General features: G+C 50.0%; 1 protein-coding gene across 4 annotated transcripts in view; it reads left to right on the forward strand.

Moving 5' to 3' along the window:
- The window catches only part of LOC121537100 (insulin-like growth factor 2 mRNA-binding protein 2), a 40,625-nt gene that overhangs the window by 4,891 nt on the left and 12,288 nt on the right, over positions 1–23,446 (forward strand). For 2 of the 4 annotated variants that reach the window (XM_041844873.2, XM_041844875.2), the window contains exons 2-3: positions 1,798–2,131; positions 12,886–12,999. In XM_041844873.2, coding sequence (XP_041700807.1) covers positions 2,051–2,131; positions 12,886–12,999 — 195 coding nt within the window. In that variant the 5' untranslated portion in view covers positions 1,798–2,050. Of the gene's footprint in view, positions 1–1,797; positions 2,132–12,885; positions 13,000–19,797; positions 19,811–23,446 lie in introns of those variants that run through there. The other 2 variants (XM_045206705.1, XM_045206706.1) reach the window with 2 other exon arrangements.

The following is a 23,446-nucleotide window of genomic DNA, read 5'->3' on the forward strand; positions in this document are numbered from 1 at the left end:
TATGTTTTGACTATGATAGTTAACAATCTAAAGTACCGGCAAGTAATTTAGTCTCCTCAACTTGTTCAACAGCCACAGGGAGGGTGAGTTACAGGGAGGGTGAGTGAGAGGGAGGGTGAGTGAGAGGGAGGGTGTGTGAGAGGGAGGGTGAGTTACAGGGAGGGCATGTGAGAGGGAGGGTGAGTGAGAGGGAGGGAGGGAGGGTGAGTTAGAGGGAGGGTGAGTGAGAGGGAGGGTGAGTTACAGGGAGGGCATGTGAGAGGGAGGGTGAGTGAGAGGGAGGGAGGGAGGGTGAGTTAGAGGGAGGGTGAGTGAGAGGGAGGGAGGGAGGGTGAGTGAGAGGGAGGGTGAGTGAGAGGGAGGGTGAGTTAGAGGGAGGGTGAGTGAGAGGGAGGGTGAGTGAGAGGGAGGGTGAGTGAGAGGGAGGGTGAGTGAGAGGGAGGGTGAGTGAGAGGAAGGGTGAGTTAGAGGGAGGGAGGGTGAGTTACAGGGAGGGTGAGTGAGAGGGAGGGTGAGTGAGAGGGAGGGAGGGAGGGTGAGTTCAGGAGGGTGAGTGAGAGGGAGGGTGAGTTAGAGGGAGGGTGAGTTACAGGGAGGGCATGTGAGAGGGAGGGTGAGTGAGAGGGAGGGAGGGAGGGTGAGTAAGGAGGGTGAGTGAGAGGGAGGGAGGGAGGGTGAGTGGAGGGAGGGTGAGTGAGTGAGAGGGAGGGTGAGTTAGAGGGAGGGTGAGTGAGAGGGAGGGTGAGTGAGAGGGAGGGTGAGTGAGAGGAAGGGTGAGTGAGAGGGAGGGTGAGTGAGAGGGAGGGTGAGTGAGAGGAAGGGTGAGTTAGAGGGAGGGTGAGTGAGAGGAAGGGTGAGTGAGAGGGAGGGTGAGTGAGAGGGAGGGAGGGTGAGAGGAAGGGTGAGTTAGAGGGAGGGAGGGTGAGTTACAGGGAGGGTGAGTGAGAGGGAGGGTGAGTGAGAGGGAGGGTGAGTGAGAGGGAGGGAGGGAGGGTGAGTTACAGGGAGGGTGAGTGAGAGGGAGGGTGAGTGAGAGGGAGGGTGAGTGAGAGGAAGGGTGAGTGAGAGGGAGGGTGAGTGTGTCAGTGTTTTGAGAGGGGTTTCTGTTCACCATCAATCCTCTACTCCTGTAGTGACGGTCACAATCCTGATGTGTCCAGGACCATCTATAACCCAGAGAGGACCATCACAGTGAAGGGTTAGGGTTAGGGTCTGGGTTAGGGTCCGGGTTAGGGTCCGGGTTAGGGTCCGGGTTAGGGTTAGGGTTAGGGTCCGGGTTAGGGTCCGGGTTAGGGTTAGGGTCCGGGTTAGGGTCCGGGTTAGGGTTAGGGTTAGGGTTAGGGTCCGGGTTAGGGTCCGGGTTAGGGTTAGGGTCCGGGTTAGGGTTAGGGTTAGTTGCTGACCTGTTGTGTGTGTTCCAGGTTACAGGACCTAACCATCTATAACCCAGAGAGGACCATCACAGTGAAGGGTTAGGGTTAGGGTCCGGGTTAGGGTCCGGGTTAGGGTCCGGGTTAGGGTCCGGGTTAGGGTTAGGGTTAGGGTCCGGGTTAGGGTTAGGGTCCGGGTTAGGGTTAGGGTCCGGGTTAGGGTCGGGTTAGGTTAGGGTTAGGGTTAGGGTCCGGGTTAGGGTCCGGGTTAGGGTTAGGGTCCGGGTTAGGGTTAGGGTTAGTTGCTGACCTGTTGTGTGTGTTCCAGGTTACAGGACCTAACCATCTATAACCCAGAGAGGACCATCACAGTGAAGGGTTAGGGTTAGGGTCCGGGTTAGTTGCTGACCTGTTGTGTGTGTTCCAGGTTCCAGGACCTAACCATCTATAACCCAGAGAGGACCATCACAGTGAAGGGTTAGGGTTAGGGTCCGGGTTAGTTGCTGACCTGTTGTGTGTGTTCCAGGTTCCAGGACCTAACCATCTATAACCCAGAGAGGACCATCACAGTGAAGGGTTAGGGTTAGGGTCCGGGTTAGTTGCTGACCTGTTGTGTGTGTTCCAGGTTCCAGGACCTAACCATCTATAACCCAGAGAGGACCATCACAGTGAAGGGCTGTATGGAGGCGTGCTGTAAGGCTGAGGGGGAGGTCATGAGGAAACTGAGGGACACCTACGACAACGACATCACTGCTGTTAATGTAAGGCGTAACTTAAAGCTGTCTGTCTGTCTGTCTGTCTGTCTGTCTGTCTGTCTGTCTCTGCAGCCTTGTCTCACCCAGCTCCACGCACGCATACACACACACCGTCTCTTCACTTCCCAGCCCCATCACACATTTACATTACATTTACATCATTTAGCAGACGCTCTTATCCAGAGCGACTTACAAATTGGTGCATTCAACTTATAGCCAGTGGGACAACCACTTTCTTTGTTCTTTTTTTAAATGTTTTGTCTTTTTTATTTTATTTGTTTATGTGGGGGGGAGGGGTGGGGGTAGAAGGATTACTTCATACTATTCCAGGTATTCCTTAAAGAGGTGGGGTTTCAAGTGTCTCCGGAAGGTGGTCAGTGACTCCGCTGTCCTGGCGTCGTGAGGGAGCTTGTTCCACCATTGGGGTGCCAGAGCAGCAAATAGCTTTGACTGGGCTGAGCGGGAACTGTGCTCCTGTAGAGGTAGGGGGGCCAGCAGGCCAGAGGAAGGGGAGCCAGCAGGCCAGAGGAAGGGGGGCCAGCAGGCCAGAGGTAGGGGAGCCAGCAGGCCAGAGGAAGGGGAGCCAGCAGGCCAGAGGAAGGGGAGCCAGCAGGCCAGAGGAAGGGGGGCCAGCTAACCAGAGGAAGGGGGGCCAGCAGGCCAGAGGAAGGGGGGCCAGCAGGCCAGAGGAAGGGAGCCAGCAGGCCAGAGGAAGGGAGCCAGCAGGCCAGAGGAAGGGGAGCCAGCAGGCCAGAGGAAGGGGGCCAGCAGGCCAGAGGAAGGGGAGCCAGCAGGCCAGAGGAAGGGGGCCAGCAGGCCAGAGGAAGGGGAGCCAGCAGGCCAGAGGAAGGGAGCCAGCAGGCCAGAGGAAGGGAGCCAGCAGGCCAGAGGAAGGGGAGCCAGCAGGCCAGAGGAAGGGGAGCCAGCAGGCCAGAGGAAGGGGAGCCAGCAGGCCAGAGGCTCCTGTAGAGGTAGGGGAGCCAGCAGGCCAGAGGAAGGGGAGCCAGCAGGCCAGAGGAAGGGGAGCCAGCAGGCCAGAGGAAGGGGAGCCAGCAGGCCAGAGGAAGGGGAGCTAGCAGGCCAGAGGAAGGGGAGCTAGCAGGCCAGAGGAAGGGGAGCCAGCAGGCCAGAGGAAGGGGAGCTAGCAGGCCAGAGGAAGGGGAGCTAGCAGGCCAGAGGAAGGGGAGCTAGCAGGCCAGAGGTGGATGATCTGATCTTTCAGCTGTCTCACCCAGCTCCAGTTTCACACTCAGTCATGACACCATCAGCCTGTCAGAGAGACAGATAACTGGTGACTTGACTGTATGATGCAATACTGAGAATGATTAATTCTGAAAACATTATTTCATAAATATAGCTTTGAGCAGCAATGAACGGGGTTCACAGGATGACATAAAGGACACAAGATCAGTTGAGGAACAAAACAAGCATCATGTAGAAACGATCTGCCTTCATGTCCAATCAGTGAAAGCATTACCATGTTTATCTCTCAATACCACAAGGATGACACAAGTGAAGTTTTGTCTAGTTTGTGTGATCCTCAGTTGGTACACTCCACATTAGCGTTCCAAAATAATCCAATACACTCTCACAGCTGTAATATGCTGATTGTGCAAGTGGTAGTAGGACATCCGGTTTCACATTTTCCGGAATAAGATATCCACTTTTCACTACGTTAAGACCGTTTTACAGCAACAATATGTGATTATACAGATAATAAACACAATATTTCACATTGTTCGTCTGCATAATTAAAATCTAACATCAATTTGCATGAAACAAAGTTCACTTGATCAATAGTTATTGCTCTAGTATCCTATGGTGCCACTGGTGTCAATGACCTCTATAGCGCCACCAACTGTTCTGGTGCAGCCATTTAAGGTTGCAGTGACTTTTAAATTCACATCGCTTCTAAGAACATAAACATAAAGTTTACATACCAAATTTCACGTCCCCATTTCCATCAGTTTAGTTCTTATAGCCCTGTTGTGATATGGTGCCATCTAGTGGTGTAGCGTGGCTGGCTTTTAATGCAGCAAGGAATCATTCATTCATTTAGAGGCTAATTCATTGAGTCTATATACCAAATCTGGAGTCAATCTGACTTATGCTTCATGAAGAGAAGATGATTGCAGATGATTTTGAGCATTAGTTGTTATTAGTTTCCTTGTTTCTTTAGATATCAATACCAAACTCAGTGTGGTTCATCGTAGGGACGCCCATGATAGCGATGACAAGTTTCAAGTTGATAGGCCACTGTGGAGTGGATTCACAGAGTTTTAAATAGATATGTAAAATCTGATATTTGTCAATAACTCATATTTTGACTGATCCCTTAGCTTTTCTCAAACTATGTTAAGACATGTAAAATGGGCATACATTCAACATGTGGTGTCATTTTTGTCCTATAGTTCATGAGAAGATTAAGTATTTGTAGCATATTTTAGCATATTAGTGTATGTGCTACTACTACTATAGATTTTTGAAGTATTTGTAGAAAACTTTAGCATATTAGTGTATGTAGTACTACTATAGATTGTATAGTATTTGTAGCATATTTTAGCATATTAGCGCATGTGCTACTACTACTATAGATTGTATAGTATTTGTAGCATATTTTAGCATATTAGCGCATGTGCTACTACTACTATAGTGTGGCCATCTTTGAATGCATCAACGTTATTTTCTCAAACTCTTGAGGGACTATTGTGATGAGTCCAAATATCACATTTGGAGTGAATCTGACTTTAAGTCAATGAGAGGAAAATGTTGTATGATTATTTTAAGCATGAATCCCTTAGTAAAAAAAAAGAAGTGAATTGTTAGTTTCCTTATTTTTTAAAGATATGAATGACGAACTTAACATGGTTCATCATGGTAATGTATTTGATGACCCCCAAACGTTTTAAGGTGAGAGACCATTGTGGATTGGATTTACAAAATATTTAAATTGATTTCCTGATTCATCAATAACTCAGCCATCTCTTAATGAATCCCTTTGCTTTTCTCAAACTACGTTTGGGCCTACTTACCGAATTTGGTGTTATTTGGACTTATATATTTTATAAGTTTTTTTTAAATATTTAAAATATTTTTTAAAGGTTTTCTAAAATGTCCAAGATGGAGGAAAATCTATCCTGATGGACCTTATGGGTCCTTGAGGCAAATGTGTTCAGCATAAGGAAAGACACCTGCACTACCGGTAAAAAGTTTTAGAACACCTACTCATTCAAGGGTTTTTCTTTATTTTTACTATTTTCTACATTGTAGAATAATAGTGAAGTCATCAAAACTATGAAATAACACATATGGAATCATGTAGTAACCAAAAAACTGTTTAACAAATCAAATATATATGTTATATGTTACGATCGTTATTAGAGGCAGACCAAGGCGCAGCGTGATAGGCGTACATCTTTTAATGAGTACTTTACACCAACAACAAAACAACAAAACGATACATGAAGTCTAAAGGTTCACCAACACAAACCTATACAGAACAAGATCCCACAATAAACTGTGCAAAACAGGCTGCCTAAGTATGGTTCCCAATCAGAGACAACGAGCTACAGCTGTCTCTGATTGGGAACCATCCTGGCCAACATAGATATACACAATCTAGAACACCCATAGACAACTAAACATAACAAGTCCACACCCTGGCTCAACATTTAAGAGTCCCCAGAGCCAGGGCGTGACAGTACCCACCCCCCAAAGGCGCGGACTGCGACCGCGCCAACCAAACACCACAGGGGAGGGGCCGGGTGGGCATTCCGCCTCGGAGGCGGATCCGGCTCTGGGCGTGACCACCACTCTCTCTCTCGCCCTCGTGGTCTGGCCCTGCTGGCCGGAGCTGGACTGAACACCGGTGGAGCGGATTGCTCTGGCTCCGGCGTGGAGCAGCTGACCGGTGCCGGACCAGGCACAGGTGGAACAGGCACGGACCGTGCCGGACTGATGACACGCACCACTGGCTTGGTGCGGGGAGCAGGAACGGGCCGGACCGGGCTGACGACGCGCACCACTGGCTTGGTGCGGGGAGCAGGAACGGGCCGGACCGGGCTGACGACGCGCACCACTGGCTTGGTGCGGGGAGCAGGAACAGGCCGGACCGGGCTGGCGACGTGCACCACTGGCTTGGTGCGGGGAGCAGGAACAGGCCGGACCGGGCTGGCGACGCGCACCACTGGCTTGGTGCGGGGAGCAGGAACGGGCCGGACCGGGCTGACGACGCGCACCACAGGCTTGGTGCGGGGAGCAGGAACGGGCCGGACCGGGCTGACGACGCCGCACCACTGGCTTGGTGCGGGGAGCAGGAACAGGCCGGACCCGGGCTGTGGGAGACGGACTGGAGGTCTGGAGCGAAGAGCTGACACAACCCGTCCTGGCTGAATGCCTATTTCTACACACTCTGTGTGAGGCATCAGCACAGGACGTACAGGGCTGTGTACTCGTACTGGCACTACAGCACGTGGCACTGGCGCAGGATATCCGGGACCGAGGAGGGGTACTGGAGGCCACGAGCGTTGAGCTGGCACACTCCGTCCTGGCTGCATGCCCACCTTAGCACGACACGTGCGTGGTGCTAGCACAGGACGTACAGGACTGTGCCGGACCACTCGCGGCACAGTACGCAGCTCCGCATAACTCGGAACCTGCCCAGTCTCACGCTGCCTAGCCTGAGTACGGGTAGTTGGCTCTGCTCTACCTCTAGGCTCCGCCAACCTCCCTTCCAGCCCCCCAAACCTGGTGGCCTCCTCTCCTAATCCGCCGATACGTCCTGTAGCTGCCTCCAGCATCCCCGTCGTCCATGCCGTGTGCCCCCCCCAAAAAAATTATTGGGGTTGCCTCTCGCCTGTCCGACGACGACCCGGTTGGCGCCGCTTCTCCTCTCCTGCCTGGGCATCCTCCCTCATCGCCCTCCGGTAGCGGACGGCCTCCTCCTCTGTGATTCTCCCCCAACCGAGGAGGACATCTACCAGAGTAACCTCCTGTTCCATACCCAGCGTTTGCTCCTGCACACGCTGCTTGGTCCTATTTTGGTCGGATCTTCTGTCACGATCGTTATTAGAGGCAGACCAAGGCGCAGCGTGATAGGCGTACATCTTTTAATGAGTACTTTACACCAACAACAAAACGATACGTGAAGTCTAAAGGTTCAACAACACAAACCTATACAGAACAAGATCCCACAATAAACTAGTGAAAACAGGCTGCCTAAGTATGGTCCCCAATCAGAGACAACGAGCTACAGCTGTCTCTGATTGGGAACCACCCTGGCCAAAATAGATATACACAATCTAGAACACCCATAGACAACTAAACATAACAAGTCCACACCCTGGCTCAACATTTAAGAGTCCCCAGAGCCAGGGCGTGACAGTATATTTGAGATTCCTCAGATAGCCACCATTTGCCTTGATGACAGCTTTGCACACTCTTGGCATTCTCTCAACCAGCTTCACCTGGAACAGTCTTGAAGGAGTTCCCACATATGCTGAGCACTTGTTGGCTGCTTTTCCTTCACCCTGCGGTCCGACTCATCCCAAACCATCTCAATTTGGTTGAGGTCGAGGGATTGTGGAGGCCAGGTCATCTGATGCTGCACTCCATCACTCTCCTTCTTGGTAAAATAGCCCTTACACAGCCTGGAGGTGTGTTGGGTCATTGTCCTGTTGAAAAACAAATGATAGTCCCACTAAGCCCAAACCAGATGGGATGGTGTATCGCTGCAGAATGCTGTGGTAGCCATGCTGGTTAAGTGTGCCTTGAATTCTACATAAATCACAGACAATGTCACCAGCAAAGCACCCCCACACCATCACTCCATGCTTTACGGTGGGAAATACACATGCTGAGATCATCCATTCACCCACACAGCGTCTCACAAAGACACGGCGGTTGGAACCAAAAATCTCCAATTTGGACTCCAGACCAAAGGACACATTTCCACTTGTCTAATGTCCATTGCTTGTGTTTCTTGGCCCAAGCAAGTATCTTCTTCTTATTGGTGTCATTTAGTAGTGGTTTCTCTGCAGCAATTCGACCATGAAGGCCTGATTCACACAGTCTCCTCTGAACAGTTGATGTTGAGATGTGTCTGTTACTTGAACTCTGTGAAGCATTTATTTGGGCTGCAATTTCTGAGGCTGGTAACTCTAATGAACTTATCCTCTGCAGCAGAGGTAACTCTGGGTCTTCCATTCCTGTGGCGGTCCTCATGAGAGCCAGTTTCATCATAGCGTTTGATGGTTTTTGCGACTGCACTTGACATTTTCCAGATTGACTGACCTTCATGTCTTAAAGTAATGATGGACTGTCGTTTCTCTTTGCTTATTTGAGCTGTTCTTGCCATAATATGGACTTGGTCTTTTACCAAATAGGGCTATCTTCTGTATACCACCCCTACCTTGTCACAACACAACTGATTGGCTCAAACGCATTAAGAAGGAATTACATTCCACAAATTAACTTTTAACAAGGCACACCTGTTAATTGAAATGTATTCCAGGTGACTACCTCATGAAGCTGGTTGAGAGAATGCCAAGAGTGTGCAAAGCTGTCATCAAGGCAAAGGGTGGCTATTTGAAGAATCTCAAATACAAAATATATTTGTTGAACACTTTTTTGGTTACTACATGATTCCATATGTGTTATTTCATAGTTTTGATGTCTTCACTATTATTCTACAATGTAGAAAATAGTAAAAATAAAGAAAAACCCTTGAATGAGTAGGTGTGTCCAAACTTTTGACCGGTAGTGTACATACAAAGTTTCAAGTCTGTTGGTCAAACGGGGTGACGGATATGAGGGTTTAAGTGAGACTGCTTATTTATTGATTCTTTATTTAAGAGAGATCTAAGACAACAACACAGCATGGCAGCAACACAACATGGTGGCAACACAACATGGCAGCAACACAACATGGCAGCAACACAACATGGCAGCAACACAACATGGCAGCAACACAGCATGGCAGCAACACAACATGGCAGCAACACAACACAGCATGGCAGCAACACAACACAGCATGGCAGCAACACAGCATGGCAGCAACACAACATGGCAGCAACACAGCATGGCAGCAACACAGCATGGCAGCAACACAGCATGGCAGCAACACAACATGGCAGCAACACAACATGGCAGCAACACAGCATGGCAGCAACACAGCATGGCAGCAACACAGCATGGCAGCAACACAGCATGGCAGCAACACAGCATGGCAGCAACACATGACAACACAGCATGGCAGCAACACATGACAACACAGCATGGCAGCAACACAGCATGGCAGCAACACAACATGGCAGCAACACAACATGGCAGCAACACAGCATGGCAGCAACACAGCATGGCAGCAACACAACATGGCAGCAACACAGCATGGCAGCAACACAGCATGGCAGCAACACAACATGGCAGAAACACAACACAGCATGGCAGCAACACAACATGGCAGCAACACAACACAACATGGCAGCAACACAGCATGGCAGCAACACAGCATGGCAGCAACACATGACAACACAGCATGGTAGCAACACAACATGACAACACAGCATGGTAGAAACACAACATGACAACACAGCATGGCAGCAACACATTTCAACACAGCATGGCAGCAACACATGACAACACAGCATGGTAGCAACACAACATGACAACACAGCATGGCAGCAACACATGACAACACAGCACGGCAGCAACACATGACAACACAGCATGGCAGCAACACAACATGGCAGCAACACAGCATGGCAGCAACACAGCATGGCAGCAACACATGACAACACAGCATGGCAGCAACACATGACAACACAGCATGGTAGCAACACAACATGACAACACAGCATGGCAGCAACACAGCATGGCAGCAACACAGCATGGCAGCAACACAGCATGGCAGCAACACATGACAACACAGCATGGCAGCAACACATGACAACACAGCATGGCAGCAACACATGACAACACAGCATGGTAGCAACACAACATGACAACACAGCATGGCAGCAACACATGACAACACAGCATGGTAGCAACACAACATGACAACACAGCATGGTAGCAACACAACATGACAACACAGCACGGCAGCAACACATGACAACACAGCATGGCAGCAACACAACATGGCAGCAACACAACATGGCAGCAACACAGCATGGCAGCAACACAGCATGGCAGCAACACATGACAACACAGCATGGCAGCAACACAACATGACAACACAGCATGGCAGCAACACAACATGACAACACAGCATGGTAGCAACACATGACAACACAGCATGGCAGCAACACATGACAACATAGCATGGCAGCAACACAGCATGGCAGCAACACATGACAACACAGCATGGCAGCAACACATGACAACACAGCATGGCAGCAACACAGCATGGCAGCAACACATGACAACACAGCATGGCAGCAACACATGACAACACAGCATGGCAGCAACACATGACAACACAGCATGGCAGCAACACATGACAACACAGCATGGCAGCAACACAACATGGCAGCAACACAGCATGGCAGCAACACAGCATGGCAGCAACACAGCATGGCAGCAACACATGACAACACAGCATGGCAGCAACACATGACAACACAGCATGGCAGCAACACATGACAACACAGCATGGCAGCAACACATGACAACACAGCATGGTAGCAACACATGACAACACAGCATGGCAGCAACACAACATGACAACACAGCATGGCAGCAACACACGACAACACAGCATGGCAGCAACACAACATGACAACACAGCATGGCAGCAACACAACATGACAACACAGCATGGCAGCAACACAACATGACAACACAGCATGGCAGCAACACACGACAACACAGCATGGCAGCAACACAACATGACAACACAGCATGGCAGCAACACATGACAACACAGCATGGCAGCAACACATGACAACACAGCATGGCAGCAACACAGCATGGCAGCAACACAGCATGGCAGCAACACATGACAACACAGCATGGCAGCAACACATGACAACACAGCATGGCAGCAACACATGACAACACAGCATGGCAGCAACACAGCATGGCAGCAACACATGACAACACAGCATGGCAGCAACACAGCATGACAACACAGCATGGCAGCAACACATGACAACACAGCATGGTAGCAACACATGACAACACAGCATGGCAGCAACACATGACAACACAGCATGGCAGCAACACAGCATGGCAGCAACACATGACAACACAGCATGGCAGCAACACAGCATGGCAGCAACACAGCATGGCAGCAACACATGACAACACAGCATGGCAGCAACACATGACAACACAGCATGGTAGCAACACATGACAACACAGCATGGCAGCAACACATGACAACACAGCATGGCAGCAACACAGCATGGCAGCAACACATGACAACACAGCATGGCAGCAACACAGCATGGCAGCAACACATGACAACACAGCATGGCAGCAACACAGCATGGCAGCAACACAGCATGGCAGCAACACATGACAACACAGCATGGCAGCAACACATGACAACACTGCATGGTAGCAACACAACATGACAACATCATGGCAGCAACACAACATGGTAGCAGCACAAAACATGGTACAAACATTATTGGGCACAGACAACAGCACAAAGGGCAAGAAGGTAGAGACAACAATACATCACGCGAAGCTGCCACATCTGTCAGTAAGAGTGTCCATGATTGAGTCTTTGAATGAAGAGATGGAGATAAAACTGTCCAGTTTGAGTGTTTTTTGCAGCTCGTTCCAGTCGCTAGCTGCAGCGAACTGAAAAGAGGAGCGACCCAGGGATGTGTGTGCTTTGGGGACCTTTAACAGAATGTGACTGGCAGAACGGGTGTTGTATGTTGAGGATGAGGGCTGCAGTAGGTATCTCAGATAGGGTATCCTTTATAGCAGCGCCACCTATAGGCCAATCGGTGCTCTTACGTTTGACCAAGTTGCTCCTGACCTCCAGTTTCTGTGGGCCAAACAGTGACCAATCTATGCTGGTTAAATTCAAAGAATAACAATAGTTTTCACAGCTTCGCATGTGAACCTCTAATGATACATTTCCTGGCACAGGATACGTTTTGTAATTAAGATGTCATAAAATATAATCTTATTTATGCCAGATCTGTGACATTTACCTGATGATGTTTTAATGATAAACCATTACTGCTCAGTCTGTTTGCTAAATGATATCAAGCATTATAAAGCATGAAGCAGACCGGTCAGGTGAACCAGAAAGGATTGGTGTAGTGTAGCTGCTGTGTGAGGCTGCAAAGCGAGAGCCATCTAGTGAGACACCAGGGATACTACACAATATGGCATTATGAAGAGACACCAGGGATACTACACAATATGGCATTATGAAGAGACACCAGGGATACTACACAATATGGCATTATGAAGAGACACCAGGGATACTACACAATATGGCATTATGAAGACGGTCTCAAGTTTCAAGTATTTCAGGGACAGTGAAATGCTTAACTCTCTGGGAGAGGAGATGAAAATGGATCTGTCACATCTCACATCTTACACACACAGACAGACATACACGCATGCGCACACACACACACACACACACACACACAGACAGACATACACGCATGCACACACACACACACACACACACACACACACACACACACACACACACACACACACACACACACACACACACACACACACACACACTCCTAACTGCTTCTTCATCTCTTCATCTCCTCCCACAGCATCAAACCAACCTCATCCCGGGGCTGAACCTGAATGCTCTGGGAATCTTCTCCACTGGTCTGTCTGTGTTATGGCCTGCAGCAGGCCCCCGAGGACCGCCCAGGCCCTTCCTAGTGAGTACACTACTACACTACAGGCCCTTCCTAGTGAGTACACTACTACACTACACACTACAGCCCCTTCCTAGTGAGTACACTACACACTACAGGCCCTTCATAGTGAGTACACTACCACACTACACACTACACACTACAGCCCCTTCCTAGTGAGTACACTACCACACTACACACTACAGCCCCTTCATAGTGAGTACACTACTACACTACAGGCCCTTCCTAGTGAGTACACTACTACACTACACACTACAGCCCCTTCCTAGTGAGTACACTACACACTACAGGCCCTTCATAGTGAGTACACTACCACACTACACACTACAGCCCCTTCCTAGTGAGTACACTACCACACTACACACTACAGGCCCTTCCTAGTGAATACACTACCACACTACCACACTACAGCCCCTTCATAGTGAGTACACTACTACACTACAGGCCCTTCCTAGTGAATACACTACCACACTACAGCCCCTTCCTAGTGAGTACACTACCACACTACACACTACACACTACAGCCCCTTCCTAGTGAGCACACTACCACACTACAGCCCCTTCCTAGTGAGTACACTACCACACTACAGCCCCTTCCTAGTGAGTACACTACCACAGTACAAGTGACACTACCACACTACAGCCCCTTCCTAGTGAGTACACTACCACACTACAGCCCCTTCCTAGTGAGTACACTACCACACTACACACTACACACTACAGCCCCTTCCTAGTGAGTACACTACCACACTACACACTACAGCCCCTTCCTAGTGAGTACACTACCGCACTACCACACTACAGCCCCTTCCTAGTGAGTACACTACCACACTACAGGCCCTTCATAGTGAGTACACTACCACACTACAGCCCCTTCATAGTGAGTACACTACCACACTACAGCCCCTTCCTAGTGAGTACACTACTACACTACAGGCCCTTCCTAGTGAATACACTACCACACTACCACACTACAGCCCCTTCCTAGTGAGTACACTACTACACTACAGGCCCTTCCTAGTGAATACACTACCACACTACAGCCCCTTCCTAGTGAGTACACTACCACACTACACACTACACACTACAGCCCCTTCCTAGTGAGCACACTACCACACTACAGCCCCTTCCTAGTGAGTACACTACCACACTACAGCCCCTTCCTAGTGAGTACACTACCACACTACAGCCCCTTCATAGTGAGTACACTACCACACTACAGCCCCTTCATAGTGAGTACACTACCACACTACAGCCCCTTCCTAGTGAGTACACTACCACACTACCACACTACAGCCCCTTCATAGTGAGTACACTACCACACTACACACTACAACCCCTTCCTAGTGAGTACACTACCGCACTACCACACTACAGCCCCTTCCTAGTGAGTACACTACCACACTACAGGCCCTTCATAGTGAGTACACTACCACACTACAGCCCCTTCCTAGTGAGTACACTACCACACTACAGCCCCCTTCCTAGTGAGTACACTACCACACTACAGCCCCTTCCTAGTGACTACACTACCACACTACAGCCCCTTCATAGTGAGTACACTACCACACTACAGCCCCTTCCTAGTGAGTACACTACCACACTACAGCCCCTTCATAGTGAGTACACTACCACACTACAGCCCCTTCATAGTGAGTCACTACCACACTACAGCCCCTCCTAGTGAGTACACTACCACACTACAGCCCCTTCCTAGTGAGTCCCACACTACCACACTACAGCCCCTTCCTAGTGAGTACACTACCACACTACAGCCCCTTCCTAGTGAGTACACTACCACACTACAGCCCCTTCCTAGTGAGTACACTACCACACTACAGCCCCTTCCTAGTGAGTACACTACCACACTACAGCCCCTTCCTAGTGAGTACACTACCACACTACAGCCCCTTCATAGTGAGTACACTACCACACTACACACTACACACTACAGCCCCTTCCTAGTGAGTACACTACCACACTACAGCCCCTTCCTAGTGAGTACACTACCACACTACAGCCCCTTCATAGTGAGTACACTACCACACTACAGCCCCTTCATAGTGAGTACACTACCACACTACAGCCCCTTCATAGTGAGTACACTACCACACTACAGCCCCTTCATAGTGAGTACACTACCACACTACAGCCCCTTCATAGTGAGTACACTACCACACTACAGCCCCTTCATAGTGAGTACACTACCACACTACAGCCCCTTCATAGTGAGTACACTACCACACTACAGCCCCTTCATAGTGAGTACACTACCACACTACAGCCCCTTCCTAGTGAGTACACTACCACACTACAGCCCCTTCCTAGTGAGTACACTACCACACTACAGCCCCTTCATAGTGAGTACACTACCACACTACAGCCCCTTCATAGTGAGTACACTACCACACTACAGCCCCTTCCTAGTGAGTACACTACCACACTACACACTACAGCCCCTTCATAGTGAGTACACTACCACACTACAGCCCTCCCTTCCTAGTGAGTACACTACCACACTACAGCCCCTTCATAGTGAGTACACTACCACACTACAGCCCCTTCATAGTGAGTACACTACCACACTACAGCCCCTTCATAGTGAGTACACTACCACACTACAGCCCCTTCATAGTGAGTACACTACCACACTACAGCCCCTTCATAGTGAGTACACTACCACACTACAGCCCCTTCATAGTGAGTACACTACCACACTACAGCCCCTTCATAGTGAGTACACTGCCAACACACTACAGCCCCTTCCTAGTGAGTACACTACCACACTACAGCCCCTTCATAGTGAGTACACTACCACACTACAGCCCCTTCCTAGTGAGTACACTACCACCACACTACAGCCCCTTCATAGTGAGTACACTACCACACTACAGCCCCTTCATAGTGAGTACACTACACACACACTACAGCCCCTTCATAGTGAGTGCACACTACACACACTACAGCCCCCTTCCTAGTGAGTACACTACCACACTACAGCCCCTTCATAGTGAGTACACTACCACACTACAGCCCCTTCATAGTGAGTACACTACCACACTACAGCCCCTTCCTAGTGAGTACACTACCACACTACAGCCCCTTCATAGTGAGTACACTACCACACTACAGCCCCTTCATAGTGAGTACACTACCACACTACAGCCCCTTCATAGTGAGTACACTACACCACACTACAGCCCCCTTCATAGTGAGTACACTACGCACACTACAGCCCCCTTCATAGTGAGTACACTACCACACTACAGCCCCTTCATAGTGAGTACACTACCACACTACAGCCCCTTCATAGTGAGTACACTACCACACTACAGCCCCTTCATAGTGAGTACACTACCACACTACAGCCCCTTCATAGTGAGTACACTACCACACTACAGCCCCTTCATAGTGAGTACACTACCACACTACAGCCCCTTCATAGTGAGTACACTACCACACTACAGCCCCTTCATAGTGAGTACACTACCACACACACACTACAGCCCCTTCATAGTGAGTACACTACCACACTACACACTACAGCCCCTTCATAGTGAGTACACTACCACACTACACACTACAGCCCCTTCATAGTGAGTACACTACCACACTACACACTACAGCCCCTTCATAGTGAGTACACTACCACACTACAGCCCCTTCATAGTGAGTACACTACCACACTACAGCCCCTTCATAGTGAGTACACTACCACACTACAGCCCCTTCATAGTGAGTACACTACCACACTACAGCCCCTTCATAGTGAGTACACTACCACACTACACACTACAGCCCCTTCATAGTGAGTACACTACCACACTACAGCCCCTTCATAGTGAGTACACTACCACACTACAGCCCCTTCATAGTGAGTACACTACCACACTACACACTACACACTACAGCCCCTTCATAGTGAGTACACTACCACACTACAGCCCCTTCATAGTGAGTACACTACCACACTACAGCCCCTTAATAGTCAGTACACTACCACACTACAGCCCCTTCATAGTGAGTACACTACTACACTACAGCCCCTTCATAGTGAGTACACTACCACACTACACACTACAGCCCCTTCATAGTGAGTACACTACCACACTACAGCCCCTTCATAGTGAGTACACTACCACACTACAGCCCCTTCATAGTGAGTACACTACCACACTACACACTACAGCCCCTTCATAGTGAGTACACTAACACACTACAGCCCCTTCATAGTGAGTACACTACCACACTACAGCCCCTTCATAGTGAGTACACTACCACACTACACACTACAGCCCCTTCATAGTGAGTACACTACCACACTACAGCCCCTTCATAGTGAGTACACTACCACACTACAGCCCCTTCATAGTGAGTACACTACCACACTACAGCCCCTTCATAGTGAGTACACTACCACACTACAGCCCCTTCATAGTGAGTACACTACCACACTACAGCCCCTTCATAGTGAGTACACTACCACACTACCACACTACAGCCCCCTTCATAGTGAGTACACTACCACTACACACTACAGCCCCTTCATAGTGAGTACACTACCACACTACAGCCCCTTCATAGTGAGTACACTACCACACTACAGCCCCCTTCATAGTGAGTACACTACCACACTACAGCCCTTCATAGTGAGTACACTACCACACTACAGCCCCTTCATAGTGAGTACACTACCACACTACAGCCCCTTCATAGTGAGTACACTACCACACTACAGCCCCCTTCATAGTGAGTACACTACCACACTACAGCCCCTTCATAGTGAGTACACTACCCACACACACTACAGCCCCTTCATAGTGAGTACACTACCACACTACAGCCCCTTCATAGTGAGTCACACACTACACACTACAGCCCCCTTCATAGTGAGTACACTACCACACACACTACAGCCCCTTCATAGTGAGTACACTACCACACTACAGCCCCTTCATAGTGAGTACACTACCACACTACACACACACACACAGCCCCTTCCTAGTGAGTACACTACCCACACACTACAGCCCCTTCATAGTGAGTACACTACACACACTACAGCCCCTTCCATAGTGAGTACACTACCACACTACAGCCCCTTCATAGTGAGTACACTACCACACTACAGCCTTCATAGTGAGTACACTACCACACTACAGCCCCTTCATAGTGAGTACACTACCACACTACAGCCCCTTCATAGTGAGTACACTACCACACTACAGCCCCTTCATAGTGAGTACACTACCACACTACAGGCCCCTTCATAGTGAGTACACTAAACCACACTACAGGCCCCTTCCTAGTGAGTACACTACCACACTACAGCCCCTTCATAGTGAGTACACTACCACACTACAGCCCCTTCATAGTGAGTACACTACCACACTACAGCCCCTTCATAGTGAGTACACTACCACACTACAGCCCCTTCATAGTGGGTACACTACCACACTACAGCCCCTTCATAGTGAGTACACTACCACACTACAGCCCCTTCATAGTGAGTACACTACCACACTACAGCCCCCTTCATAGTGAGTACACTACCACACTACAGCCCCTTCATAGTGAGTACACTACCACACTACACACTACATCCCCTTCATAGTGAGTACACTACCACACTACAGCCCCTTCATAGTGAGTACACTACCCACACTACAGCCCCTTCCTAGTGAGTACACTACCACACTACAGCCCCTTCATAGTGAGTACACTACCACACTACAGCCCCTTCATAGTGAGTACACTACCACACTACAGCCCCTTCATAGTGAGTACACTACCACACTACAGCCCCTTCATAGTGAGTACACTACCACACTACAGCCCCTTCATAGTGAGTACACTACCACACTACAGCCCCTTCATAGTGAGTACACTACCACACTACAGCCCCTTCATAGTGAGTACACTACCACACTACAGCCCCTTCATAGTGAGTACACTACCACACTACAGCCCCTTCATAGTGAGTACACTACCCACACTACAGCCCCTTCATAGTGAGTACACTACCACACTACAGCCCCTTCATAGTGAGTACACTACCACACACACTACAGCCCCTTCATAGTGAGTACACTACCACACTACAGCCCCTTCATAGTGAGTACACTACCACACTACAGACCCTTCATAGTGAGTACACTACCACACTACAGCCCTTAGGGTACACTACCACACTACAGACCCTTCATAGTGAGTACACTACACACTACACACTACAGCCCCTTCCTAGTGAGTACACTACCACACACACTACAGCCCCTTCATAGTGAGTACACTACCACACTACAGCCCCTTCATAGTGGGTACACACACGCCCCTTCATAGTGAGTACACTACCACACTACAGCCCCCTTCATAGTGAGTACACTACCACACTACAGCCCCTTCATAGTGAGTACACTACCACACTACAGCCCCTTCATAGTGAGTACACTACCACACTACAGCCCCTTCATAGTGAGTACACTACCACACTACAGCCCCTTCATAGTGAGTACACTACCACACTACACTGGCCCCTTCCTAGTGAGTACACTACCACACTACAGCCCCTTCATAGTGAGTACACTACCACACTACAGCCCCTTCATAGTGAGTACACTACCACACTACAGCCCCTTCATAGTGAGTACACTACCACACTACAGCCCCTTCATAGTGAGTACACTACCACACTACAGCCCCTTCATAGTGAGTACACTACCACACTACAGCCCCTTCATAGTGAGTACACTACCACACTACAGCCCCTTCATAGTGAGTACACTACCACACTACACACTACAGGCCCTTCCTAGTGAGTACACTACCACACTACAGCCCCTTCATAGTGAGTACACTACCACACTACAGCCCCTTCATAGTGAGTACATTTGCTACCACACTACAGCCCCTTCATAGTGAGTACACTACCACACTACAGCCCCTTCATAGTGAGTACACTACCACACTACAGCCCCTTCATAGTGAGTACACTACCACACTACAGCCCCTTCATAGTGAGTACACTACCACACTACAGCCCCTTCATAGTGAGTACACTACCACACTACAGCCCCTTCATAGTGAGTACACTACCACACTACAGCCCCTTCATAGTGTGATGTCACGAGAGGCTGTGTCCTGGAGGGACGTTACATCCCCCTGAGGTGGCTGCAAACCCAGACAGCTATGGCTCCATCTGCTGGTATGGTCGGGAACTCCACCCCTCTATGGCCAATCTTCCCACGCAGCTGAAACAAATGAGGAGCTGATGAGCTGAAGGTTTGGGAAGGGAAGAGACACACTGAGGGAGTGTGTGTGGGGGTGAAGAGACACAGTCTCCAACCTGGGCTCTCTGGAGGACAAGAGTGCTGCACGTCCACTTCCATGAGGAATATAAGGATTTGGAGAGACTTACCTTTGGGAAATACTCACCTTTGGATATATGCACCTGTGGAAATACGTGAGAGACATTTGGAAGGACTTTTTGCTGGGTTGGCCACTAGCTGCAACGTGGACTACAGTAAGGCTGGGGAAAAGTTATCTGAGCGAGTGAGAATTATGATTTTGGATGTGGAAGAGACATCCCTGAACTGTTAACCCTTAAAGAGCCACAAGAGAACAGAATTTTGTTATATTTTCGTTAATTTCCCAAGACCTATAATAAAATCCTTGTTTTGTTTGAACCTTGTCTCCTTGCACTACTTGAGCAATCCCGCTGAAAGCTGTGTAGCCTCTCGTGACGTCACAGATGGTGGAGAATGCGGGCACGCTCAAGCGTTAATAGTGCATGTCAGAGGAGGATACCGAAGGTTTGATCACCCAGTTTTCCAAGTTGGCCGTAGGCTCCCCGCCGACTGAAATGGAGGACATATTGAAAGCCCTTGTTGCTGGCCAGCAAGCCCAGATGCAAGCAAACGTGGCTCTCTTGGAGGAGCAAAAGAAAGCCAACCTTCTGAAGGCAGAGGAATTGCAGTTGCAGAGACAGAGGGTGGTCCAAAATACCCGCCCAATAAAGGCAAGTGACTTTATATCTAAGATGGGAGCTACCGATGACATTGAGGCATACCTGCATGCATTTGAGGCCACGGCCACTAGGGAAGCTCTGGCCCAAGCAACAGTGGGTTGGTCTGTTAGCCCCCTTTCTAACCGGGAATCGCTGAATGCTGTCCGGGACCTGGGCCCTGACCAGGTTACTGACTATGATGCCCTGAAGTCTGAGATCCTCAGCAGATATGGACTCACAAAGTTTGGTATGGCCCAGCGCTTTCACAGCTGGACCTTCCAACCAGACCAACCTCCTCGGGCGCAGATGCATGAACTTGTCCGAATCGCGGAAATGGCTGGATCCGCAGAGGAATACAGCAGCGGGCGGTGGTGGAGGCCGTTGTGGTGGATCGTTACCTACGCGCCTGCCTTACGAGGCAAAACGGTTCATCAGTCAACAGGCCTTGACCACGGCTGATCTGACCGTGGAAGCTGTGGAAAAGTACCAGGCCACAGCGGAGATGCTGAATGCTTCCCGAAAAAGACCCCAGGAGGGCGGCCCCACCACAAATGGGAAGAACCCGTCCAAAGGACCCCAAGGTCTCGAACCCAGCCACGTCAGGACTTATCCCGGCTCCAGGGGGAGCCAGAAACCAGGCGGGTCCAAGAAGAGTACACCAGGAGGGGGGAACTCGACAGTGTTACCGGTGTGGGGGAGATGGGACATATCTCCTGGCAGTGTGGGAAACCAGCCGATGAACCTATGCCCACTGCGAGTCCTCCAGCTCAGCACCCACACACCGTTTTGCCTCGCTCTTGGGAGTCGTAGATGGCGGCCCAGATCGACCCCACCTGCCCGGTAACTGTGAATCACCATGATGTGGAGGCCTTACTGGATTCTGGTAGCCGGGCCACCCTGGTGCGTAAGGATTTGGTGGGCCCAACGTGTCTGACCCCCGGGAAAGTCCTCCCAGTTTCCTGTGTCCATGGGGACACCAGAGAATACCCCATTACTGAACTTACAATGACCAGCACACGGGGAACCATACACACGACGGCGGGGGTGGTTGATTCCCTCCCGTCCCTGTCCTAATTGAGGACGAGACTGCCCAGCCTTTTACCCACTCTGGAGAGAGTCTCAGGAGAGGATAACCCGAGTACCTCGGAAACGGAGAGGCAAGACTCATCCTGGGAAGGCTCCGGTGCAATCCTCCGAGTTACTCACTCCCGCCCGGGCTCTGATAGGGATGGCAGGTGCCCAGACCGACACAGAGACGGAGCTACAGAATCTGGACAAAGAACTGCTCTGGTCTGAAGGGGACCGCTGAGAGGCATCGTTTGTTAAAGCAACAGTTAGACATGAAGACAGAAGAGTTAGATATCCTCCAGGCTAAACTCCAACAGAGCTCCTTCCCTAAGCAACAGGAGGAGCTGGAGAGGCTGCGCAGGACCATCGAGGAGTGTGAGGAGACCCTGCGCAGTAGTAAGGGAGGTCCAGAAGAAGGCAGAGGAGAAGTACAAGGTGTTGGAGAACAAGATGAAGAATGCGGAGGCAGAGAGAGAGAAGGAACTGAAAGCTGCTCAACAGAAGCTAAACTCTGCTAAAACCAAGGCTGATGCGTTCAGTAAGAAACTCAGGAGAGACAACAGGAGGCTGAGTCCCTGGTCCTAGAGTTGGAGGAGTTGAAGAGAGAGCCGTCTGGCAAGCACCACGGCAATGCGGACGCCCTCTCCCGGCGTGATGCCTTCTTCGCTGCCTTTACCCGACGAGGACGTCGGTCCCGAGGAGGGGATGTGTGATGTCACGAGAGGCTGTGTCCTGGAGGGACGTTACATCCCCCTGAGGTGGCTGCAAACCCAGACAGCTATGGCTCCATCTGCTGGTATGGTCGGGAACTCCACCCCTCTATGGCCAATCTTCCCACGCAGCTGAAACAAATGAGGAGCTGATGAGCTGAAGGTTTGGGAAGGGAAGAGACACACTGAGGGAGTGTGTGGGGGGTGAAGAGACACAGTCTCCAACCTGGGCTCTCTGGAGGACAAGAGTGCTGCACGTCCACTTCCATGAGGAATATAAGGATTTGGAGAGACTTACCTTTGGGAAATACTCACCTTTGGATATATGCACCTGTGGAAATACGTGAGAGACATTTGGAAGGACTTTTTGCTGGGTTGGCCACTAGCTGCAACGTGGACTACAGTAAGGCTGGGGAAAAGTTATCTGAGCGAGTGAGAATTATGATTTTGGATGTGGAAGAGACATCCCTGAACTGTTAACCCTTAAAGAGCCACAAGAGAACAGAATTTTGTTATATTTTCGTTAATTTCCCAAGACCTATAATAAAATCCTTGTTTTGTTTGAACCTTGTCTCCTTGCACTACTTGAGCAATCCCGCTGAAAGCTGTGTAGCCTCTCGTGACGTCACAATAGTGAGTACACTACCACACTACACACTACATGCCC

This window comes from Coregonus clupeaformis, chromosome 23 (genome assembly GCF_020615455.1).
Source record: "Coregonus clupeaformis isolate EN_2021a chromosome 23, ASM2061545v1, whole genome shotgun sequence".
Classification (NCBI taxonomy): domain Eukaryota; kingdom Metazoa; phylum Chordata; class Actinopteri; order Salmoniformes; family Salmonidae; genus Coregonus; species Coregonus clupeaformis.